The 24,654-nt window shown below is 44.3% G+C and overlaps 1 protein-coding gene across 1 annotated transcript in view; it reads left to right on the top strand.

Annotated features, from left to right (window-relative positions):
• Positions 1-1,448: 1,448 nt before the first annotated feature.
• Positions 1,449-24,654, top strand: part of GAK (cyclin G associated kinase) — a 69,012-nt gene continuing 45,806 nt past the window's right edge. Inside the window, exons 1-8 of the mRNA XM_069962471.1 lie at positions 1,449-1,720; positions 6,670-6,731; positions 12,454-12,513; positions 15,428-15,542; positions 15,668-15,810; positions 17,397-17,522; positions 18,142-18,231; positions 22,910-23,045. Coding sequence (XP_069818572.1) covers positions 1,579-1,720; positions 6,670-6,731; positions 12,454-12,513; positions 15,428-15,542; positions 15,668-15,810; positions 17,397-17,522; positions 18,142-18,231; positions 22,910-23,045 — 874 coding nt within the window. The 5' untranslated portion in view covers positions 1,449-1,578. The remainder of the gene's footprint in view (positions 1,721-6,669; positions 6,732-12,453; positions 12,514-15,427; positions 15,543-15,667; positions 15,811-17,396; positions 17,523-18,141; positions 18,232-22,909; positions 23,046-24,654) is intronic.

Raw genomic sequence — 24,654 nt, 5'->3', positions numbered from 1 at the left:
AGCGAGACTATAGGGGGTACAGGGCACGGATCCGCAGCGAGACTATAGGGGGTAAAGGGCACGGATCCACAGCGAGAGTATAGGAGGTAAGTGGCAGGGATCCACAGCGAGACTATAGGGGGTACAGGGCACGGATCCACAGCGAGACTATAGGAGGTAAGTGGCAGGGATCCACAGCGAGACTATAGGGGGTACAGGGCAGGGATCCGCAGCGAGACTATAGGGGGTACAGGGCACAGATCCGCAGCGAGACTATAGGGGGTACAGGGCACAGATCCGCAGCGAGACTATAGGGGGTACAGGGCACGGATCCGCAGCGAGACTATAGGGGGTACAGGGCACAGATCCACAGCGAGACTATAGGGGGTACAGGGCACTGATCCACTGCGAGACTATAGGGGGTACAGGGCACAGATCCGCAGCGAGACTATAGGGGGTACAGGGCACGGATCCACAGCGAGGCTATAGGGGGTAAAGGGCACGGATCCACAGCGAGACTATAGGAGGTAAGTGGCAGGGATCCACAGCGAGACTATAGGGGGTACAGGGCACGGATCCGCAGCGAGACTATAGGGGTACAGGGCACTGATCCACTGCGAGACTATAGGGGGTAAAGGGCACGGATCCACAGCGAGACTATAGGAGGTAAGTGGCAGGGATCCACAGCGAGACTATAGGGGGTACAGGGCACGGATCCGCAGCTAGACTATAGGGGGTACAGGGCACGGATCCGCTGCGTCTCGTGGCAGATCCCCCCAGCAAGTTTGTACCCTTAAACAACAACAAAAAATAACCAAGGGCATAGATTTGCCTCCTAGGCGACCTTGGAACAAATCTAACACACTGCCACTTTATACCCGGGCAGCGTCGGGTACATTTTCTAGTGATTAATATAAATGAGTAAGAATGAAAACGAAAAATCCTGTGTATAATAAAGTGGCCGAACTAGAAGCCAACTTCCATGGCTAACCCGCAGTAGCGGATTATAATAGGTCCCATACAGGCGGCAGCCCAGGGCCCAGAGCTACTAGGGGGCCCACAGCTACCCAAAAAACCTTAGAATTTCAGTGGTGTATTGCCTCTTGGCTACAGTTCTGCCATGATTTGTAAAAATTAGCTTCTTTTTTACCGCAATTTTGCACAATTTTGAGCAACATGACATTATCTATCCAGTTTTATGAACACCGCGCTAGTGCTACCATAGTTACAGTGAGGTAGGGGGGGCAGGCTTGGTGAACAGCCTGGGGCCTATGGTAAAGTTAATCCACCCCTGCTAACCCGTGAGCCAGCTATACAGTCCCTGGCTTGTGGGACCGGTTCTCCCAGCGGACGCGCAGACCCCTCCATAGCCCGGCAGGTGTCCTACACGGAGCGTACACGTCACCAGCACGACGCATTCCAGAGCTCCTGGAGGGGCGGGGCTGGGAGTTGCTCGTACGTCAGCGGCGGTGACGTCACGCACGCGGAAGCAGGGCAGAGGCCGGAAGCTGGGCACGGGGTGAGAGCCGGCCGCTGACATCTACTAGTCCGGGGTAGCTCTCCTGTGGCTGCCCGGTGTCCATCGTGTACATTGCGGGCATGTCTCTCCTGCAGTCCGCTCTGGATTTCCTCTCCGGGCCTGGCTCTTTGGGGGCCGCCGGCAGAGACCAACATGATTTCGTGGGACAGACTGTGGAGCTGGGGGAGATGAAGCTGCGGGTGAAGCGGGTGATCGCTGAGGGTGAGTGTATGTGATCTGTGCCCGGGCTCCTGGGATGGAGGATTATGCACCTGCTGGGCCCACCTGTGCTCCAGCTCCTCCCACCCTCAGGCACTGCCCGGTGCTGCTGGGGGCTGACAGGTGTTACTGCTGGGGGCTGACAGGTGTTACTGCAGTGTATTACACAGCTGTGGGCTGTACTTAGGGTCAGACCCTCAGACACCTGATATAGAAGCCAGAGGGAGCGGAGTACAACACCTAAAAGCTTCTGCTCTACTGCTGCCCTGGTCTGAGAATCCCCTCTTAATTTTGCAGTCCACAGCATTGCCATGTTTGATATTGGATGTTGTGTAATGCCAGGTTCACACTATGCTTTTCTGGCTGTTTCCTTTTTGGTGCATTTTACAAACAGAAATACATTTATCTGTATAAGAGCCTGATGGGAAGGTAAAGACGCTGTAACTACTGACTATTGGCATAAACTTCTTGTATTTGTCTTGTTAAAAAGAACGTATGAAAATGCTTTAACTGTACTTTAGTAGTGTTAAGCGAACTTTATGAATGTGTCCCAGTTTGGCTACTCAAACACTCCGCATTTAACTCCCCGCATCTGGAGAAGGGGGATGCCGTCCTAAATAGTCCTGGAAAACCTGGATACGGCCATAGGCTATGTTCACACTTTGTAAGAGACTGGCCGTTCCATGACCAGGCCGGTCTCTGCTAAGATCATCCCGGTCGGTACTTAAAGTGACTGTACCATCAGGCCCGGACTGAAGCACTGGAGGCGGGCTAACCCACCCCCCAGTGGGAGGAAACCCCTGCCCCTCTAGGGAGCTGTATCATAGAGTAACTGAGGTTTCCTCCCACTTGGGGTGGGTCGTTCCGCCTCAAGTGCTTCAGTCCGGGCCTGATGGTACAGTCACTTTAAGTACTGGGCGGATGATCTTTATGGCCGTAGTGTTATGATGCAGGTGCATCAGTGCACGCCCGCATCAGAACTCCCCATAGGACACAATGAAGCAAGCATCCAGAGCCGCTCGCTTCATTGTGTGAACTGACAGGGTTTCCTACGGCCGCAATTCACTGAATTGCAGGCGCAGAAAACGGATATGTCAGTTCTTTGCGGCCCGGCTTAGGATCCCGACCAGAGCGTATATGATGTGTATACGCTCCAGCCGGGATCCCATAAAGGAATAGGCAATGTTTCACGCTGAATAAAATACAGCCGTTGTTGCTGAAGGCAACAACGGCTGTACTTTTACGTAGTGTGAACATAGCCATACACTGTATCCAAGATTTCTAGCCAATCCACTGGCTGCATCCACCTTTTCCAGACACAGGTAGTTAAGTGCCTAGTGTTCACATTCAGAGAAGTATACAGTATAACGTAAAAAAAAAATCCAAAAACACTAAAACAGCAGACTTTGTGAAAACCAAAATGTGTGTAACTCTCCAACCATTTGGCCATGACTACAGCTGAAAGCGTTTCTTGATACCCAGACATATAGAATTGGACTTTTCATTCAGACACTAATGCTGCGTTTACACGAAGCGATAATTCGCCCAATCGATCGTTTAACGATTTTGAGGCAACGATTTGGATTTTATGACTGAGCATTTAGACGAATAAATCGTTAGAAAAATCGTTAATGCGAAAATTTTTAAGATCGCTTAAGCCCATCTTTTACATAGGGTGAATCTTTGAAAGACTGTTTACAAGAAACGATCTGCGAATTTTTAGTGAACGATGAACGTCTATTTGAGAACATGTTGAAAGATGAAAATTAACGATTTTTCGCTCATCGCTTGATAGTTTGCTGTGTTTACACAGAACGATTATCGCTCAAATGCGATCGGTATTGCGAAAATTCGAACGATAATCGTTCAGTGTAAACGCAGTATAAGGCTGGGTTCACACTACGTATATTTCAGTCAGCATTGTGGTCCTCATATTGCAACCAAAACCAGGAGTGGATTGAAAACACAGAAAGGATCTGTTCACACAATGTTGAAATTGAGTGGATGGCCGCCATTTAATGCCAAATATTTGCTGTTTTAAACATTTTAAAACAACGGCTGTTATATTGAAATAATGGCAGTTATTTACTGTTATATGGCGGCCATCCACTCAATTTCACCATTGTGTGCACAGATCCTTTCTGTGTTTAAAATCCACTACTGGTTTTGGTTGCAATATGAGGACCACAATACTGACTGAAATATACGTAGTGTGAACCCAGCCTAATAGTGCGTTTACACAGGCAGATTTATCTGACAGATTTTTGAAGCCAAAGACAGGAACATACCATAAACAGGGAACGGGTTATAAAGGAAAGACTGAGCTTTCTCCTTTTTTAAAATCCATTACTGGCTTTGGCTTCCAAAATCTGTCAGATAAATCTGCCTGTGTAAACGCACCATAACAATTAACTGTGATTGGGTCAACAGAGAAAGTGAATTACCAGTTTACATATCTATTATGTAATTGCTCATAAAATCGCAGCTGAAAAGACAATTATTTATTTCAACTTTTGTTTTTGCATTGCTAGTGGCTCAGAAGTTTACATACAGCTAGTATTAAGTAGCAACCTGCTGCAGAAGTGTAAACCATTGCTTACCTGTCTGGCCCAGTTCTAAAACTACTAAAAAGCCATTTGTTTTCGTAGTTTTGTATTTGTTGTAGTTCCTGGCTGAGGCAGTTGCTCAGTACTACAGTTCCCAGAATGCATTGCTTCCTCTCAAATCTCCATTAAAGTCCCCCTACCCTGCCTACTCCCCTTCCACAGGCTTCTCACAGTAAGTTGCTGGGGCCTATTCACCCAGACAGTCAGGATTTTTGGCTTGGTAAAAATACAGCACAGTTAGGAATTTAATCTTGGACACAAACCTGTCCTATTACTTGTGCAAAGCATTTCCACTTGCCTCTGTTTTTTTTTTTTTGTATATTTTTACCCGAAAGCCTGGCTTAGAGGTGTTATCCAGCGCTACAAAAACATGGCCACTTTGCCCCCTACTGTTGTCTCCAGTTCAGGAGCAGTTTGCAGTTAAGCTCCATTTACTTCAATGGAACTGAGTTTCAAAACCCCACCCAAACTGGAGACAATATTAGGGGGAAAGTGGCCATGTTTTTGTAGCACTGGATAACCCCTTTAACTGAAGAAATCCAGTTTTCGGAGGATAGAGTTTTTGATATAGGGAGGACATGTTAGAGAAGGCAGACAGGCACTGGTGTATTGTAGGAATATACACAAAAAGGCTCACTGGTGGGTAAGACACAATAACCCAATATCGCTATATAGGGCACAGAAATGTACTGCAACCCCGGGCGTCACTCCACCATACAACCAGAACAACCCACCAACAGAATGGATACACAACAAAAACTATGGGCATAAAGTCTGAATAATATCAAAATTTATTTACCATGATGCATAACATAACATGATTAACAATAAAATATTATATAAAAATTTTAAATATACTTTTAAAATAACCACACAATAATAAAATTACATGTAAAAAATGACCCACATGAATGATTTACCAGATTGCGAGTGTTTAGAAAGTGTCTACTACAATGTCAGGGATATGTAAACATAGCCACCATATTAGTAAAAGGACTATATAATTACCCACAGACAATATAAAATCTCCATAGTATTTACCACTCACCCATGTTCACTATGTGGGTCACGACTGTCCCTACGATCGTTTCGCCAACCCCGACTTCCTCAGGGAACTCCAAGCAGTAACTCTGAGTAAAACAGGCGAAAATCCGCAGCGGAACTTTCCGCCACAGAATCTCGCCTGTCTCAGTGTCCCATAGCCCGTCTATGGGAGAGCATGCGCTCCTCCGCAGCTGCTGTTCTCCGCTCAAAGTGACATGTCACTCCTACGAGCAGAGAGCGGCGGCAGTGGATGAGCGTGCGCCCTCTCATTCAGCGGGATTCTCTGCCGGGCACCCTAATACACCCTAAGGCTTCGTTCATACGGAGCAAAAATGGCGAAATTCCAAAACCCACCAGCCTCCTTGTCATAATGACAGTCTATGGGAGGCTCGCCCGCCACGTTTCTCCCATCCCATTGGTGCCCATCCTTTTGATTCCAGTTGTGGAAAACACAGGGTCACCTTATGAACTTAACGGAAGGATCCTATTAGGATTCTATGCATTTGGATTCAGCCCAGAATATGTTATCCCAGGGAGAAGACAGGTGTAGGTGCCCCTTTCAGAAGGATATGTTGCTAATAGTGGTTGTCCTTGTTCGTAAAGGGGGGGTCTTCCCTAGCAAGGTTTATAGAAAAGGCTTGTGCTGTTAAAACAATCCCTTTATTTTCTAGTCTTTACTCACGTTGTATGTATAATACTCTGTCTTTGAATATATATTTAGCCAACTATTTACTGAATATGGTCAGAAAAACATTGTGAAATAGCAGCTGTCAAGAGGAGGCCTATGTTTACAAATAAAGCCTTGTCTGTCATTCACCTCTTAGGATTCTAAAGGTCCCTATACTCTTTATACTTCTGTTGTCTGATTCCGTCATGAGCAGATGATGTTGGTTGGGGATAGGAAAAATTATGGAATATCACTGCACAACTCTCAGAGAAATAAGCTGCTGCTGTCTTGCTGTGGCTTACCTCTCCTCATAGAGAACACAGAACATTCAGCCATGCAAAACGTTCATATGTGTGAGAAGGATGGGAGAAATAACTTCGGCCCACAGTTATTGAAGACTTTTGCCCACTTTTGGGTAGTTTCACACAAATAGGATCTGCAGCAGATTTGACTGAACACAGCATCAAGTCTGCGCCATCAAATCTGCTGCAGATCCTGTACGTGTGAATGTAGTTTTCTGAGCAATATTAGTTTATTCCTTTAGAACTGTTGGTAATATGACTGCTTACCCTTTGGAGCTTAAAGTACCTGCAGCATCTTACCTAATCCAATTTGCTTATTTTTTTTTTTTCCAGGTGGATTTGCATTTGTATATGAAGCTCAAGATCTAGGTTCCGGGAAAGACTATGCACTGAAGGTAAGGATTTGTTGAATTGACATTTTTTTTTTTCCTCTTTACTTTTGTCCTTATGACTCTATAATGATGCTGCAGGAGTGAGGCGAATACACCTAGGCAGGTTTTTGCCTCCTCTGCTATGATCTTCTCAGATAACTCCCCATACCATCCCCAATATGATCCCAGGGTACCAGTGGGTTGTCATCTTAGTTGGGGCCTTATGAAGGCCCATAGGACCGCCGGCGATAATACACTATTCCCCTGTCCTGTAGAATCAGGGTAAGTGTTGTTGGTGAGACAATCCCTTTAAAGTGCTGATTCGCATTTTCAAGTGTCAGAAGTCAGAAGTGCTCTACAAGTCATTGATAGTATTAGCGATAATCTCTTCAGTATATCCAGTATTGGAAAGATCTCGGTGGTTCTATTCTCACTTGCCAAATCATTGAGAGAAACCTGTTGGTTGGTTGACTAAAATTAGAACTACTGTATTTGGTAGATTAACCCCTTCCCCCAATATGACGTCCAGGGACGTCATGAAAAGCAGTGGCAGAATGCATTATGACGTCCCTGGACGTCATGCTTTCCCTGCCTCCCCCCTCTGTCCCTAGATGCGATCGGGCAGCAGGAGGAGGCTGTGTCACACAGCCTCCTCCTGCTGCCACTGCCCGGAGGGGAGCCGCGCTCCCCCCCCCGGGCAGTTAACCCCATAAACGCCGCGGTCAATGCGACCGCAGCGTCTATGGGGAGATTGTGTCCCCCGCAGATCGGGCGGCGGCTGCAGAACGCTGCCTCCCCCCACCGCCACTCAGTCTGTGTCCCCCGGCCCCCTCCCCTCGTCCTCCGATACCGGCGGATCGCCGCTACTACCGTTTTAGCGGCGATCCGCCGGTACCGGGCATTACCGGCGCCGCCAATAGCTTTCATCTCCCCCCACCGTGAATCCACGGTGGGGGGAGATGAAAAATGTCCCTTCAGACCCCAGATCAGCCCCCCGATCACCCTACCCGGGCCGCCCCCATCCCTGCGAACAAACGATGTTTGTTCGCAGGGATGGAAATTAATTAGTGATCAAAGCCCCATGCTCTCCGCCACCGGAGGTAGCGGAGAGCATGGGGCAGTGATCGGGGACCCCCCCGTGTGGTCCCGGAGCAGGCGATCGGCGGTATATACTATATACCGCCGATCGCCTGTTCCCAGTGCTGATCAGCACTTTTTATCCCCTCTCACCATAAATCATTGGTGACAGGGGATACAAAGTGTCACCGTGCCCCCCCCCCAAGTCGCCCCCCACCCCCCCAGTCACCCCCGTCCCCCAGTCACCCCCCCTTCCCCACATACGTTACCTGATCCACGGAGCTCCGTCCTCCTCGACGTCCAGGCTGATTCTGAAGTGCGCATGTGCTCCAGAATCAGTTATCTCAGAAAATTTTAAGTGACAGAGACCAATTTGGTCTCTGTCACTGAACTATGATTACTGTGATAGAAAATATCACAGTAATCATAGTAATACAGTGAAAATTAATGTATAAAGTACAAAAAGTGAAAAACATACAAAAAAATAAAACACACACTTTTTATTATAGTAATAATTGCACTTTACTCCCAGATTACCCCTAGCCCCCCCAAAGTACCCGTAACCACCGCAGGTTGCCCATATCCGCCCCAGATTGCCCGTATCCGCCCCAGATTGCCCGTAATCACCGCACATTGCCCATAACCACCGCACGTTGCCACTAACCACCGCACGTTGCCACTAACCACCGCACGCTGCCCATAACCACCGCACGCTGCCCATAACCACCGCACGTTGCCCATAACCACCGCACGTTGCCCATAACCACCGCACGTTGCCCATAACCACCGCACGTTGCCCATAACCACCGCACGTTGCCCATAACCACCGCACGTTGCCCGTAACCACCCCAAATTGCCAGTGAGCCCCTCCAGATGGTCCGTAATCAGCCCCGATTGCCCGTAACCCCCCCATATTGCATGTAACCACTGCACGTTGCCTCTAACTCACACACGTTGCCAGTGACCCCCTCCAGATTGCCCGTAACCACCCAAAATTACATGTACCCACCCCTGATTACCTATAAGCACTTCAGTTTATCCGTAACCACCCCAGATTGTCTGTAACCACCCCATGTTGCCCATAACCACCGCAGATTGTCTGTAACCCCCCCAGGTTGCCCGTAACCACCACAGATTGTCTGTAACCACCCCATGTTGCCCATAACCACCGCAGATTGTCTGTAACCCCCCAGGTTGCCCCTAATCACATGTAATTCCCACCAGATTGCCTCTAACCACCGCACGTTGCCTCTAACTCACACACGTTGCCAGTGACCCCCTCCAGATTGCCGTAACCACCCAAAATTACATGTACCCACCCCTGATTACCTATAAGCACTTCCGTTTATCCGTAACCACCGCAGATTGTCTGTAACCACCCCATGTTGCCCCTAATCACATGTAATTCCCCCCAGATTGCCCCCGACCACCGCCCGTTGCCCCCGACCACCGCCCGTTGCCCCCGACCACCGCCCGTTGCCCCCGACCACCGCCCGTTGCCCCCGACCACCGCCCGTTGCCCCCGACCACCGCCCGTTGCCCCCGACCACCGCCCGTTGCCCCCGACCACCGCCCGTTACAGGTTCCCATCCCAGATTACCTATAAGCACTTCAGTTTATCCGTTACCACCCCACGTTGCCCGTAACCACCCCAGGTTGCCCGTGACCACCGCAGGTTGCCCATAACCACCCCAGATTATTCGTAACCACCCCACATTACCTGTAATCTCATTTTTTTATTGTATTTTAGTAACTGCGCTATTCTAATAACCATTACTAGCTGCGGTTTTGCTCCAGCAAATTGGCGCTCCCTTCCTTCTGAGCCCCGCTGTGAGCCCATACAGTGGTTTATGCCCACATATGGGGTACCGTTGTACTCAGGAGAACCTGCGTTACAGATTTTGGGGTACGTTTTTTTCTCCCATTCCTCGTGAAATTGAGAAATTTTAAACTAAACGAACATATATTGGAAAAATTCGAGTTTTTCATTTTTACTGTCTTATTTTGAATACTTTCCTCTAATACCTGTGGGGTCAAACCGCTCACTGCACCCCAAGATGAATTCTTTGAACGGTGTACTTTCCTAAATGGGGTGACTTTTGGGGGGGTTCTCTTCTGCTGACACTACAGGGGCTCTGCAAACGCACCTGGCGCTCAGAAACTTCTTCGGAAAAATCTGCACTGAAAATGCTAATTGGCGCTCCTTCCCTTCTGAGCCCGGCTGGGTGCCCATACAGTGGTTTATGCCCACATATGGGGTACCGTTCTACTCAGGGGAACCTGCGTTACAGATTTGGGCATGCAGCTTCTCTCCTGTTCCTCGTGAAATTGAGAAATTTCAAACTAAACAAACATATTATTGGAAAAATTTGTGTTTTTCATTTTTACTGTCTAATTTTGAATACTTTCCTTTAATGCATGTGGGGTCAAAATGCTCATCCTACCCCAAGATGAATTCTTTGAGGGGTGTACTTTCGAAAATGGAGTGACTTTTGGGGGGATTCTATTCTGCTGACACTACAGGGGCTCTGCAAACTCACCTGGCGCTCAAACTTTTTAAAAAAGCTAATTGGCGCTCCTTCCCTTCTGAGCCCGGCTGTGTGCCCATACAGTGGTTTAGGCCCACATATGGGGTACCGTTGTACTCAAGAGAACCTGCGTTACAAATTTTGGGGTGCAGATTCTCTCATGTTCCTTTTGGAAAGGAGAAACTTTAATCTAAACGTATATATTATTGGAAAATTAAAATTTTCGATTTTTTTTTTTTAAGGCCTAATTGTGAATACTTTCCTCCAGCCCCTGTAGGGTTAAAATGCTCATTATACCACTAGATTAATTCTTTAAGGTGTCTAGTTTCCAAAATGGGGTCACTTATGGGGGTTTCCAGTATACAAGCCTCCTAAACCCACTTAAAAAAAGAACTGGTCCCTAAAAAAATCAGTTTTGGAAATTTTATGAAAATGTGATAATTTGCTAATAAATTTCTAAGCCCCATAACAGCCTAAAAAAGTAAAATATGTTTCCCAAATTATGCCAGAATAAAGAGGACATATTGATAATGTGACTTAGTAACTAATTTATGTGCTATGACTTCCTTTTTTAGAAGCAGAGAATTTCATAAGTTCATAAAATGCAAAATTTTCAAATTTTTCATGATATTTGTTTTTCACAAAAAACACACAAAGTAATGACCAAATTTTGCCACTAATATAAAGTGCCATATGTGACGAAAAAACAATCTCAGAATCGCTAGCATACGTTAAAGCATCACTGAGCTATAAGCGCATAAAGTGAGACAGGTCAGATTTTGAAAAATGAGCCTGGTCATTAAGGCCAAAACAGGCTGCGGAGGCAAGGGGTTAAGAATTTCCTTCCCCCTTTAATCCCTACCTTTCTGCCAGCATTTTCAGTGCAATCTGGCTTCTGTTCGGACATTGTGCCTAAATCAATAACACAATATCCAAATACCACCAAAAAGAGAAAAGCCTCAGCCATCACCACTAAAAAGAAAAAAGCTGTATTTCACTCGGGTGGGTAAAACACAACCTCTGTTCTTCCCTGTATTTACAAGATGGACTCTCATTAAGAGATCAAGCTACATACAGCAAATTTACATACTGCACAGTGCTGTTTTTTTGTGTGTACACGGCAGTTTTATCCTGTAAATGTACCAGAAATAACAGGCACACTTTAGCAAAGTCTGTTTATGAAAAGTGCCATTAAAAATGATAGAGTTCTATCTGAAAATGTCTATTTACGATAAATTACGTCTTTAAAGGGGGTATCCAGCGCTACAAAAATATGGCCACTTTTCCCCCCTCTCTTGTCTCCAGATTGGGTGAGGTTTAAAACTCAGTTCAATTAAAGTAAATGGAGCTTAATTGCAAGCCACACCTGAACTGGAGACGAGAGAGGGGGAAAAGTGGCCATGTTTTTGTTGCGCTGGATAACCCCTTTAAAGGAAAAGTCCCACAAAATTCAAAAAATGGAGGACAGGGGTAGGGTGCTGGAAAATAATAAACAAAGTGAAATTGCCTGTTCCCATGCCTCCATAGTGCCCCTTCTTGGTCCCACTGACATCTGCTAGAAACCGGGTATGTCACATACCCAACTCTTCCAGCTTTAACATCACAGCCTAGCTGAGAGATCGCTCGCTCAGTGGTCAGTCACTCACCTGGGTACGTGACGTTGCAGCTGGAAGAGCTGCAGGACACTGGTGGTGGTCAGCGTGATCTGGAAGCGACGCTATGAAGCACAAGGACTGTTATGTTTACTTTACTTTTTTCCTGCACCCCCAAGCCTTCCCTCTTTTTTTGAAATTTCATGGGACTTCTCCTTTTAAAGGGGTAATTTTTACTTCTATTAAAAAATCTCAAGTACGTATCAGCTGCTGTATGTCCTGCAGAAAGTCATGTATTCTTTCCAGTCTGAACAGTGGGAGAGATTTTGTACTGCTGGGATTTGCTACTGCTCTGGACAGTTCCTGTCAAGGACAGAGGTGGCAGCAGAGAGCATTGTATCAGACTGGAAAGAATACACCACTTCCTGCAGGACATACAGCAGCTGATAACTACTGGAATATTCTTTTTTTTATTTTTTTAACATTAAATATTTTAAACTATCCCTTTTTAGCAGAGAGTCAAATTGGTTGATTTCTGTTTCTTTGTAGAGGTTGCTGTCTAATGAAGAAGAAAAGAATAAAGCAATTATTCAAGAGATATGCTTCATGGTATCCTTTTAATGTGTGCTGCCCTAATCTATGTTTGATGCTGATGGATTTGTTTTTCAAGTTGTAAACAATTATGGAGGAGGGAAGAAATTGGTGAGGTTGCTCTGACAGATGAGTAATGCAGCTAACATGAGCACGGAGAAGCCACAATGGTGTTGGGCTGGTTTTCCTGCTAAAGAATTTTTTCCCCCTGTATGAAACAGTATACATCTAAAAATGATTATCAAATCTTGTTCTATTTGACGAGGCTGTCCTATCTGGACAACCTCTATCTATATATTCTGTTAAGGAGTATGGAATTTATTGAAGGTTGTTCCCAACTCATGACTCTCTTCTATGTGGTGCTGAGCTGTAATACCAAACACAGCCAATGAACAAAAGCAGCAATATTTCTCAGTTGTGTACTAGCAGACAGTACTGGATTTCTAAAATGTACATTGTGAAATGGACTGACGTACAAAAACAGAATTACAATGTAGACTGACAATTCTTACCGAACTATGTGTGTGTATGAGATCTTACAAGGCTGCATGTAAGCAAACAGGTTTTCCCTCACTTAGATTACTTGCTTTCTAAGGTCATGTCAAACAGAAAGAATCTCAATATGTAGAAACTACACAATAATAATCCAAGAAGCCACCAATTCCTCCTTTTGTACCCACCAGCCTTATACTGCAGTATACTGCCATGTGATCTGTCATTCACTCTGTTACGTCTCCTGTGTCAAGCTATAAGGCAAGTGGCTGACACTTTTTGCCCAATTTTTCCCCGCTCTTCTCTCCAGTTGAGGTGTGGTTTGCAATTAAGCTCCATTTACTTCAATGAACCCCACCCAATCTGAAGACAAGAGGCAAAAAAGTGGCCAGGTTTTTGTAGCGCTGGATAACCCCTTTAAGGCCTGACATTTCTAGGCTTTATGAATGTGTCATAGGTTAAGAAAAGGATTACTTACCTCCCTGCTGTTACCATTCAGGTGCTTTCTAGTCTTCACTGTTCTTGTCTCAGCATTGACCAGTCTCAGCTGTGGCAGTAGCCAGCTTCAGTCAGTTATTGGCTGAGTGGGCATTTTCTGTGGGGCAAGAGAGGGCCAGGAAGTGTACATCAACAGTGACTCAGTGAGCATTAGCATTAGTTTATTTTTATTTTATTTTTACCCTAGTTTATCTCCTACACAAATTTTTTTTCCAGTGGACAACCCAATTATTTTAACCTCTTGGCAACATTTACTGTAGATGTGTGACAGGACAGGTGTGTGCTGGGGAAGTATGGAAGTGGTTAAAGTGACTCTGTACCCACAATCCGACCCTTTCCCCCTCCCCACCCCCAAACAGCTTGTACCTTCAAATAGCTGCTTTTAATCCAAGATCTGTCCTGGGGTCCATTCGGCAGGTGATGCAGTTATTGTCCTAAAAAACTACTTTTAAACTTGCAGCCCGTGCCCAACAGCCAGATTGTCTATGCATTAGGCTGGCACACCCTCTCTGTCCCTCCTCCCCGCCCTCTTCATCTTTAGGAATGCTCCAGGCAGATTGTCTACTATTCATCACCTGTGTCAGCACGGCACATGGGCTGGATCGTTAAGGCACCTGTGCAATGTTCAGACAGGAGAAAATGTTCCAGTGGGATTCCCAATGAAGAGGGTGGGGAGGAGGGACGGTGCAAAGTTAGGGCACAGATACTCTAGGCCACGGCCATTGGGAATAGGGCTGCAAGTTTAAAAGTTGTTTTTTAAGGACAATAACTTTCATTTTCTGCCAAACAGACCCCAGGACAGATCTTGCATTAAAAGCAGCTATCTGAAGGTACAGGGGGGGGGGAGATTGTGGGTACAGAGTCGCTGTAAGCTTAACTGTTTGTTTTGTTGTAACCATACTGACCCACAGAATAACATCCATTTTACTGCATGGTGAATGGCATAAAAACAACACACGCAGAAAATCATGAAGGGGTTGTGCATTACACTACCTCATTTATTAGAATAGGACCCTTGTATAATACTTGCTGAGTGTCGAATGGAGGCTTTGGCAACTATCCCACCCTGCACACCCTTGCATCTCTACATACCTGATGGTCGGACTCGGTATGTCTTCCTAATCTTTAAAGGACAACTCCGGCGGGACCCCCCAAAAAAAACAAAACACAGACACCATACTCACCATCCCTCCGGTGACGATCGCCACTCCATTCGCCCGCCGTCCGCCTCACCGTCACCTGCGTCCGCCGTCCAGCGATGTCTCCTTCTTCCGGGTCCATGAGAGAGAAAAGGCTGCCAGCGCGCTTGCGCATCGGCAGCCTTTTCATTGTCTGGAGCGCATCACATGGCTTCCAGCAAGCTCAGCCAATCAGGGCTGAGCAAGCTGGAAGCCATGTGATGCGCTCCAGCCAATGAAAAGGCTGCTGGTGCGCATGTGCACCAGCAGCCTTTTCTCTCCCATTCACTCTCAATGAAGACGCCGAGGAGGAAGAAGACCCGGACCGCCCCCAGCTCTGACATCACCCGACACCAGAGAAGAGGACCGTGACGACCGTAATAGGTAATGTATATATTCTTTAACTTCCGGGGTGGGGGGTCGGGGGTCGGAAAGTGGGGGAAGGGGGCCAGACCGGGTATTTAACCACATTACAAAGTTATATAACTTTGTAATGTGTGTTAAATAAGCCAAAAAAATTTTTCGCCGGAGTTGTCCTTTAAATACATTTTAGACAAAATAATTTGTGATTAGAAAAATGATTTAAACTCTAACCTTTTTTCTGTTTGTCACACACTAAAAGCTCTTTTAATCTAAAAACAGCATAATACTATGTATGTCAAAATGGTAAAAAAAAACTTAAAATATTTGTGGTATTAAATGTATCTGCAATTGTTCTATATGATTCTGAGTGCTACTTATTTTCCTGAAGATATTGTGCTTAGAAAAAGTTATCTGGCCACCCAAACATTGTCCAATTCTGCTCCGCTGCTTCTATAGGAAAAGAGGAGTCTGATACAGGCCAAGGAGAATTCCTGCTTCTTACAGAATTATGCAAAGGTGAGACCAAGAATTAGCAGCATAGGTTATATTACTAATCTCTCCTATGCCCAGAGCTCTGGGGTCTGAAAATGCTGTGCATCATGAATTGCCTTTATTGTACTGTTGTCTGTTTGCTTTTATAGGACAGCTTGTAGAATTTCTGAACAAAGCTGAAAGTAAAGGTCCTTTGTCTTGTGATACGATATTAAAGATTTTCTACCAAACTTGTCGAGCAGTCCAGCATATGCATAAGCAGAAACCTCCCATAATCCACCGAGATCTCAAGGTAAATACATGGCCAATCAGCCCTCAGATGATAGAAGACTTTCTACTACAGTAGTTAGCAGAGGAGAAATTGGTTACCTAAGGGTTTCCCCCCCTAGAGGTTCTTCATTACATTTAATGATGCGCCAGTCTGTGAGATCGGTGCTCATTTGCAGTGCCTTTACACAGATATAATTGTATAATTTATTATGTTTTTTTATACATCACTCTGCATGCATGTGATAGTTTTTTGCACATATCTTACTCATTATATGTGTACATTTGCTCCTTTGATCAGAAGCTTCCAGGACAGGCATCTGTACCATTAGATAAGTTATATCACAGGAGCGGTTTAACTCCTTTACATACTCGTACTCCTTAGTTTTAGAATAGCATTTTTTTTTGTTGCTGAATCAAGAGTGAATTTATATTGGGGTATTTACTGGAAAGCAGTCAGTCACTTTTCAGAACCTGTAAGCAAATCTTAAAAAAAAAAAAAAAATAGCCATGTGGCCATGGTGAGGGATGTGTAGTGTTGGCTTTTGCTTTATTTTTATTAAAAATCCTTTAAGCAATAAATAAGATTAGAACACTAGAGATGTTTAGGTTAAACATATACAATTTCAAATTGTTGTTCTCTGCGTGTGATTTCGAAAACTCCCTTTAACAACATTTAGAGACATACTTTACCACAAGCCCTATGGGCATAGGCACAATAGACTGGGTGCTCACCCCATAGAATTCTATGGGAAAATTTTCTGGGTATTCTCTGCTACCTGTAACGAGGTCATTGTGCAGGGACAGGGACAGACTGAGCATTTGGCATCACCTATCGTGAATGGCATGATCCCATCTCATCTATATATTGGAGTCACCTTAAATTGTCATTCTTCCTGTAATAGGGGATACCTGTCAGATCAGTGCTTGCTTCCTCCTCATTCCCTGCTCGCTGCCTGTACTATTACACGCACAGACGTGCAGTTATGGGCGCGAGGGGCTGCCCAGAGGATTCTTAGATTATTTAGACTGCCCATTGCAGGATTATTTTATAAAATAAACAGAAAAAATAAATAAAAATTTTATTGTGGAAATGGACACACTAATTTAAAGTGAGCCAACATTGGGCATGCCATGACAGTGCTGCTGCTTGCTGGGCAGTATTGCTGTGAATCACTATATAGTAAGTAGGGGCTGTAATGGCTGAAGGAGTGGATTGTAGATGGGAACAGGGGTTTGCCGGAGGAGTGGATCGTAGATGGGGTGACTGAAAGAGCACTGCGCAGATAGGGGGCTTGGTTTTTGATTACCTTAGTAGTGTCTGCAAAATGGAGTGTGATGCTACTTGGGCCATGCAATAAAGAGAGAGTCCCATGAACAGTACTCATTGTCTGTAGGAATAGGTCCACACTGACCTGTGCAAGGCCAAAAGAGACTACGCTGTATAGGAAGGAATGTGCAGGACACAGCTTTTCTATACTTTGCTACATGTCATGCATTGTTTTCACATTATGGCAAATGAACAACGTTCACTTAATGGCCATGAACACAGCCTAAATAACATTAATTGTTTACATCCTAAAACATTTTTTTTTTTTTTGCTTTTTACAGGTGGAAAATTTGCTGATAGGTAACCAAGGAACTATTAAACTGTGTGACTTTGGTAGTGCAACTACAATTGCACATTATCCAGATTATAACTGGACAGCGCAGAGGAGAGCAACAGTTGAAGATGAAGTGAGCAATGGATTGAGAATCCCACCTTTTTGTTCCGTTTAAGTTTGACCTGAAAAAAATGTAGCAAGGTTTTCGTGGTTGGAACACATCCATTCCTTGGAGACCTCCATAGATCATTATCTTTTTACTCAATAATATATTTAAAAAATGCATGTTTAGTGGAAATGGTACTCATGGGTATGGGCTGTTACAATCCTGTGTCAGCTTAATGGCCAGGGATTTATTGAGAGGTGCAAGCCTCAATAATCCAACGTAAATGATGCTGGTCTTGCAGCATCCTTGATAATCTACACCAGCTCTGAGCCAGCGTTGGTTTTTACTACCATTTACTCCTACTTCCAAGTGTAAATTGTCGTAAATACCTCACAGGAAGTCCACGTTCCCTTCATGCTATGCATAGCAGACCCAGCGTATGTACCCTAAACTTTTTTTGCACCTCCCTTCTTTATCCAAGCGCTTCTATTTTTCCCATCTTCTGTAGAGGAAGCAGTATTCCAGGATTAAACAAACACTTGCCAAGTGATAACATTGTATTGGCTGTATACATCACAATTCTGCTTCATTGGTGGAGTACTACAAGTTACTTTGACTTATTGAAATGTGTTAATTTCTCTTTCAGGTGATTAGAAACACAACACCAATGTACAGGACGCCAGAAATTATAGATTTGTACTCAAACTTTCCGATTGGGGAAAAACAAGACATATGGGTAAATATTAAAAAACAAGATACCCCTTGTTTATGTTTCCATTGTTCCTTAAAGAGGACCTGTCACCCCCGATGCTGGGGTGACAGGCTCCCGACCCCCCGTTAGAGCCCCTCCTACTTACTTGATCGCGCCTGCACCGCTGAGATGAGTCCGACGCTCAAAGAGAATGAATGGCGAGTCTGACGCTCCATTTATTCTCTATGAGCAAACTGACTCATCTCAGCGCGATCAAGTATGTATGAGGGGCTCTAGCAGTCCTCTTTAACCCCTTATGGACCCTCTTTTCTTTTCTTGTGAACCCTCTCAGCACTGTGGCTATTTATGGCTATTACGTGTGGTTAATTAACCATTTAAATTCTGCTGTCAAAACAGACAACGGCATTTAAACCTCGGAAATGTTCCAGTGGCAAATTCAGAGCTGTAGTATATTAGAAAAATTGGGTTATAGTAGAAATGCCAGCACTACCCGGATGGATGACGCGTAGGGCATGATGACAGGATATGGCAATATAGACAGATGCCTCACAAATATCTGGTGGTGCACAAATGAGGAGGAAGCACACTCTGTCGTAATGTGTAGAAAAGAAACAATCCAGCACCCACCAAAGATGAAGTAATCTGCTGTTTTATTGACCCAGAAGCGATGGCATGGAATGGGAAGATGGTAAGCAGGCGTGTGCTGAGATGGCAACAGTGTTCTGCGCTACAAAGCGCTCTGTCAAGCCAGGAACAACGGGCCAGAAGTGGAGGTACAATATATCAGGTGAACACAGGTGAAACATAATGTAGCAAAGTGAAATGTGCAAAAACTAATATTTAAAATAATGTTAAACAAACACATTCAGGCCATTTCTTTTGTTAAGGCCAGTCGGGCTGATGGCATTCAATTTCGCTATTCAGTAAGCTTTCCGAATGAGAAGCTGTTTGTGTCTATCCATACTACCATCCCGTGAGGCATTAACCCTCTCTAGGCCATTGAATTCTAACAGCTTTGCTTTGCTATTGTGTCCTTGTCTGACGAGGCAAAAAAAAAAAAAAAAATGCATAGGGACCGCATTTCCAGCAAAAAAATTTCCAAACTTAATCACACTAGTGCAATGCTTCAACTATAGATGCAGCCTTTCTCAAGCAGTAATGTCTGACGAGGTCTGTAAGGCAGAACGAAACGTCCCTTGTGGACATGGTTTAAGGAACACCTTGACTCCTTACGGACTGGGAAAGGCGAACCCCGCCTTATAGACAAGAACACAATAGAAAGGCGAAGTTGTCGAATTTTAACAACTTCACCTTTCTATAGCTGCATCTATAGCCGAAGTTTTTGAACATTTCAATTTGTATAATGGTTCACCTGATATATTGTACCTCCCCTTCCGGCCTGTAGTTCCTGGCTTGGCAAAGCACGTTGTAGTGCGAAACATTGTTGCCATCTTAGGACATGCCTGCTTTCTCTCCTCCCTCCATGCCATTGCTTCAGGGTCTCTAATAAACAGCAGATTGCTTCATCTTCGGTGAGTACTGGGCTTTTCCTCTGCCTTTTCTACACATTATATTAGAAAAATTACTGTTGTGCGCAGGTCAAGGAGATGTGCCTAGTCCTCAAGGCAATGTTTGTGTATGGGTCATTCAAGTATAATTGTGACTGGACAGGAATTAATAAATGTGTAGAGTGAAAATGTAATCCAATGTATGTATAAAAAATGAAATGTGATATAAAATAAAGAATATAATACCATTCGGCCCTTATGGTAAATGGAATAAAATCATCTAATAAACTTGATTTCAAACAATTACATGGCACAGTTCATGACTGTATATATGCCCTAGTGCAGAATATGTTAAAACACTAGTAAGTCTGTGGCACTACCAGTCCCACCCAGCCTGTCCGGTATGTGGCCAAGGTGCTCACTGATTGCTGTTAAAGAATAGACCAGTATTGCTTGTCTCTCTAAGGGAGAGTTCAGTGCATGCAGAATGATGCCAATAGGTACCTCTCACCCGTCCTGGCAGTGGAAGCCATCTATGTGAAGCGGTATGGTCCTTCACCTCGGCACACATCCTGGAGTTAATTGCTGACACAGGATCAGTCTCCCACTTTGGGTGGCTGCACATCCACGTGGTTGCATTCTCTGTTTGGGCAAGTTGCACAGCCTCGTTCTCAGCCTTAGCTATGTAGTTTGCGTTGTAATAGGATAACAGCGTAATAGGAGTTGCAATAAGTAGCGATGTCCTGTTCTTTCTGCCATCTCATAGTAAGATGTTTGGATTGCGGGGCCCTGGTTTAATTCTGCAGAACTGTAATCTGTAAAGTGATTAACTCATGTATTTCAAGGATGAGGAACTTGCCAGGTGCATTTCATGGTGCTACTTAGACCCCTACCTCTGGCTATAAATGAAATGATCTGGGATGACACCTCTTATGCCTTCCCATTAATCACCTTCCTGGGTGAATCCCAAAATCTGGTGCAGATTCCTGGATTTTAAGTAAATGTGGGTCCCAGGCTTTGCCTATAACTAATAGATCTAGAAATTCTACTGCCTCATAACTAATGTGGGCAGTAAAGTGTTCAGTTTATTTATTTCCAAATTGAAAATAAATATTTCCAAGTCTGCTCTCAGACCTTCCCATATCATGACTGTCATTGATATATCCCGCAACCATTTTGGGGGTTATGGCAGTCTCCTCAGATTACAGTATCAGAAACAAGTCCTGTATGCAGCATATTTATCAAATCAGCGGCCAGAAAAAGCATTATTTTATTCTCTAGAAACAATTCTTAAGAAAAGCTGGCATCTTCTCATAGGAGATAGGTAATTAGTTGAGATCCTACCCATGCAACCCCCAGTAGTAATACACCAAGGCTCCCAATTAAGGAATCAACATAGCTCCATCCATCAGAAATACAAAACAAACTTCCATGGATGGAGGTGGCAGGTTGGTTGCAGCCCGGAGGCTATCAGCTGTGTGTGTGTGTGTGTGTGTGGGGGTGGGGGGTTGGTTTGCAGTACAGAAGTGTTGGAGAGAGGGAGGGGAGGACACATGCTCCGTCTAGCCAATTTACAGCGAGTTACAGGGAAAGCACAGAAACTGCAGAAGCCATAATTACATGATGATGCAGATATATAAAGCTATGGGTGACCTTTTTATTGATGTAAAAATGCTTTTCGGTGGAATACCTCTTTAACCTCAGCCCATAAAGGTTTTAGTGAGCTACACCAAACAGTTCACTGATATATTTTTCAATAATCACTGGAGGCACAGTTTTAATTTTGTACTTTTGTGAGTAGACTTGCTATACATATCTAGTAGCTGCTTCACTTTATAGTAACATACTAATAGTGTTAGTAAGTGTACTTACTGCACTTACTGACAGCAGCTCCCTGTGTACCTCATAGAGCTAAAATCAGACTCTCCTCCTCCAGGCTGGGCTGCCCTGCTCTGTGGTGTTTCGGTCCATAAGATGGCCGACATGCCCTGCCCTTAGTGTCCTCCATAGACATATACAGGCTTAGTAGTGGACACAGAGGGAGGGACATGGTCACATGCTCCTCCATGTTAGCCATCTTATGGACAGAATCACCACAGAGAAGCACAGCCTGGAGGAGGGGAGTCTGATTTTGACTTTCTGAGGTACACAGGGAGCTGCTGTGACTACACTTATACTGTACACTATTAGGTATTTTACTATAAAGTGGTCAACCACTTTAAAGATAAGTGGGAGCAGCTACTAGATGGGCACTGCTTGTCTGCTCTCAATTGTACTGAAGTACTAGCTAGACGAAGGGAGGAGTCCCGAAATAGCTATCCCAGGTGATGCGCCTGCACCTCCACCGATCCACCTTCCCCCTCCCTGCTATGGTATCTACGAAATAAACTGCTGAAGACATCTCCTGGTGAGTGCTGGACTATTTCTCCTGTTTACAATATATCTGTATACATCTATCTTAGCACCCCAGCTGTCATAACTATAGATCTCCTTCGGGCCACCGGTAGCTAATCATTGGGACTGTGTTCGTATGCAGTGCGGGCTTGCTGTTTCTCCACTCTCTATATTCACAATTTAAATTGTACCTCCTTTGAGTAGTGAAAAATGACCTACGCGCAACAGTACTTTTTCTGTCAGTAAGTGCAATGAATACAGGTATAAGTGCAATGAATACAGGTATACTTAACTGTTTCACTATAAAGTGGACAACCTCTTTAACAATCTGATATTCGCTTAGTTAGAAATGATTTCACATTTTTTAACAGCACCGGGTCAGTTGCGGCAGCTGTCAGTGTCCTCCCTCTCTTCAGTGTACTGGGGTAGAAGCACTAACCTGGCCAATTGAAGAGACTGAGGACACGTGATGCCGTCACGGAGGGTGATGGCCAGGAGCAGGGAGCGTGTCGGGTTGGACTGAGATGTGAGGATTCTATGCATTAGGTGGGGGTGAATGCCTCTAGATAACAGCAAAACTGTGCAGAATCCGTAGTAACTTTATATTGGAAAGATGGAAAGCTACGAGTGGGCAACGTATTAATGCAAAAATACTTTTGGGGGGAATACCCCTTTAAATAACACACACATTACAAAGTTGTATAACTTTGTAATGTGTGTTATTTAGTGAATAAATGTTAAACGCCGCACTACCCCTTTAATTGACAGTCTTTTTAATGTAACGTTTTATGTAACCTCAGGCTCTTGGCTGTATTCTGTACTTGCTGTGCTTCAAGCAACATCCATTTGAAGATGGAGCCAAGCTTCGTATAGTCAATGGAAAATATTCAATACCAGAAGATGACACAAAATACCTTGTTTTTCATGGCCTTATTAGTAAGTTAGCTACAAAACCTAGATTACTGTACATATTGGGTATTATTCTAATTGTCCTAACCTGAGGAACACAGTTTTATCACACAGTGAATGGTGTAAAACCAAACCTTCAAACTTAAGAAATTGCAGTTTGTCCTTTTTAATTTCACTTCACAAGTAATAATTATTTTTAACGGTTGTTGTTTCGATGATCAAATATAGGGTGTTGTTTAACGTACTTTGGTGGCCGTCATTGAATGATGGCCGTTGTTACATTATTCCATTTTAAGTTTAATGATGGCGGCTTTCAACACCCTTTTGGGTGTGGCTATTTTTAAAGGTCCATTGAATTTTGTTGAAACTTGAAATGTCTGTTGTTCGCTAAATTGCCACCAATAAATGTCCTGAACATTTCTTTGATGTCTGCCACAAACAATGGTCTTTATTCTATGCACTGTTTGAACTGATGGCCGTTGTTTCTATAGACTTCAATGGGAATTATTGAAGACTGATAACAGCCGTTATTTAACTAAAAAAGACAGTGTGTGAACGTGGCATTAATATGGCTCAGTAGATGTAAAAACTAAAATCCTAAAATAAAAAATGTTTCCAGTCTTGAAGGGTTTAAAGGTAATGTGCCATCAGAAAATGACCTATTGTTTTAAATCATGTTTTTTATGTTCAACATATTTTTAAGAAACTAATGAATTATGTAATATTTCATTTTACTATCTATATTATAAAATCTTCCACTTTTCAGTCTAGTCAGTGAGTCTAAAACTAAAATGAGACACCTGCTTCTATCTGTGGCTAGAAGATAGAGGCTGCTGGAAAGTGATTTGTACAGCATTAGGGTATGTTCACACTGAGTAAATCAGGCGGAATCTCGCCTGCCTCAGTGTGCCATTGTCAGTCTATGGGAGAGCTTGTGTGCCTCCGCTCCTGCTGCTCTCCGCTCAAAAAATTGAGTGGTGGCAGCGTAGGTGCGCAAGCTCTCCCATAGACAGGCTGTGGCACACTGAGGCAGGCGCGAACTCCTCCTCGGAATTCCGCCTGATTTACTCAATGTGAACATACCCTTACAGCAAAAGGTGACACCAGTAGGTAGAGAAGACAGTAGATTAAGCTCACAGTTCAGCGTCCCCCTTTTCAATTGTCAGTGTGCCCAGTAAGGTTTCGTAATTATGGCGATACAGGTACAGGTCCTGTCTATAAGTCTTGCTGTAAAGAATATCTCTAAATGCTGTTAAAGGGGTATTCTGCTCAAACGTAACTCTTCATATGTTGCTGGCCATGGTGAGAGTATTAATTTATACTTGTTTTTATCTATTCAGTCTCCTCTCAGCTCTGAGCTGCTGCTTTGCTTTCTGCTGAAGACAAAAATAAAACTGTGTGAGCACTTTTCTCTCTGTCTTCCCTTCCTTCCCCCTCCCTTCTGAGACAGCTGATGTGAACAAGTCTCTGGCAGGCTTTATCTGTAACTTTGTAGCTTCTTTGTAATGCTGGGAGATTTAATCTGAGGTCAAATTGCTGATGAACTCACTGTGATTAAAGGGGTTGTTTAGCGAAAATCTTTTTCTTTCAAATCAACTGGTGTAAGAAAGTTATAAAGATTTCTAATTAACTTCTA

The sequence above is a fragment of the Dendropsophus ebraccatus genome, chromosome 3 (genome assembly GCF_027789765.1).
Source record: "Dendropsophus ebraccatus isolate aDenEbr1 chromosome 3, aDenEbr1.pat, whole genome shotgun sequence".
NCBI lineage: Eukaryota > Metazoa > Chordata > Amphibia > Anura > Hylidae > Dendropsophus > Dendropsophus ebraccatus.
Note: the sequence above shows the minus strand (reverse complement) of the source record. Positions and strands in the feature narration are given on the sequence as shown.